This window comes from Olea europaea, chromosome 10 (assembly GCF_002742605.1).
Source record: "Olea europaea var. sylvestris chromosome 10, O_europaea_v1, whole genome shotgun sequence".
Lineage (NCBI taxonomy): Eukaryota > Viridiplantae > Streptophyta > Magnoliopsida > Lamiales > Oleaceae > Olea > Olea europaea.
Window position 1 is genome coordinate 8,355,501 of NC_036246.1, and position 1,501 is coordinate 8,357,001.

At 36.8% G+C, this 1,501-nt stretch overlaps 1 protein-coding gene across 1 annotated transcript; it reads right to left on the bottom strand.

The window, feature by feature from the left end:
- Positions 1-625: 625 nt before the first annotated feature.
- On the bottom strand, positions 626-1,501 carry LOC111400255 (transcription factor HEC3-like). The gene has a single exon (XM_023027675.1). The coding sequence runs from the start codon at positions 1,325-1,327 to the stop codon at positions 626-628; it is 702 nt and encodes a 233-aa protein (XP_022883443.1). The 5' UTR covers positions 1,328-1,501.

Below are 1,501 nucleotides of genomic sequence, written 5' to 3' on the forward strand. Positions count from 1 at the left end.
TATGACTGAGATTTACAGTGTGAATTTAGGGTTCCAAGATTATATCAGGGAAAGAAGTGTCTAAATGGGTTAATGAAGAAAATCAAGAACATTGTATGGTTTGATCACGGTAACTGATATCTTGCTTGATTTTCATAATCTGATACTGGCATACTGCAAAAAAAACTCATTTTGGGCTTCGGTGGACTTTATACGTAGTAATGCTACAATCTCCAGAACATTTTCTCTTTACATCATCAACTCTGCACATATTATATAAAAAGAGTATAATGATTTACGATGGCTTTCTCACGTCATGACTGTTTAATTTTTTTTCTTTCTCTGGGAGGTAAGCCAAAGGAACTTTCAGACAAGGCGGAAAAGCCTTATTGTATATTTTATGCATATGGATGTACGTAATTCAAGCTAACTGTTTAAGATTATTCCAAAGCCCTTTAGTCAACAAAATCCTAACAAACCTTCTCTTATCATCACATGGATCTTAATTTGTAGAAAAGGAAACCCTTGTACTAATTGACTTCATCATTGCCATATATATATATATATATATATATATATGTTGGGTAATTTGTAGTTTCTACTAGAATCATTCAATAACAGCATATCAATCAAAGTAATTCAGTTACTAGAATTGCCTATTACTTAAACAAAATGGGATCCCGCAAACCCCATTACCTCCAAATGTATATGAGGTTCCTGCTATGGTGGCGCCAGAGGTGGTGGTGGTGCCTGGAGCTTTTCCCATTGTCACCGCCAGCCAATCTTCTGTCGTACTGGTGGTTGCAACTCCTATGGATTGTGGGTTGTGATTTGCTTGCAGAAGTCGAATTTGCCTTTTCAAGAACTTGACATAACGAATGGCTTCATCTAGCATGGATGCAGTGTCCATCTTTGTACCTCCGGGCACAAGTCTTTGCAGAATTCGCATTTTTTCGCTTATTTTCTCTCTTCGGTGCCTTGCTGCCACGCTTTGAGGATCGTTGCTTATACGAACATTTTGCCTTTTAGGCTTCTGAATTGTGGCTGGATCAATGTCTACTGGTTGCATTGCTGCAATCTTGAACATCATTTCTTTCATGGCTCCTAATTCTTCTTCAGGTTCTTCTTCCTCTTCTTGCTTCTTGAGATTCGCCATTTGAGTGCTAAGCAAATTTGGAGCTTGTAATGGAATTAATGATGAAGATGGTGTGCAGTGATTTTGAAGAGGATAATCTGTCCAGATTGTATGATCAAAAGGGAGCTGATGATCATGACGAAAGTGGTGATCTTCTATTGTCATATTAGGATCCCAAGTAGGATTTGTGAATTTTTTGTGGTTTATATCCATAAGATGATCAACAAATCTGATTGGGATCTTTGTACAAAAAGTTGGGGAAAAAACTGTTTTAATATCAACCCTAAATTAAGCTTTGGGGAAAAAATTGTTTTAATAACAACCCTAAATTAAGCTTCAGAAATCCATAAAGAAGTAGAAAAGCTTTGTGTGTGAAAAGGGAGAGAG

Excerpts from the sequence above, each read along its gene's own strand:
- LOC111400255 (XM_023027675.1), bottom strand. The coding sequence starts at position 1,327 with ATGGATATAAACCACAAAAAATTCACAAATCCTACTTGGGATCCTAAT.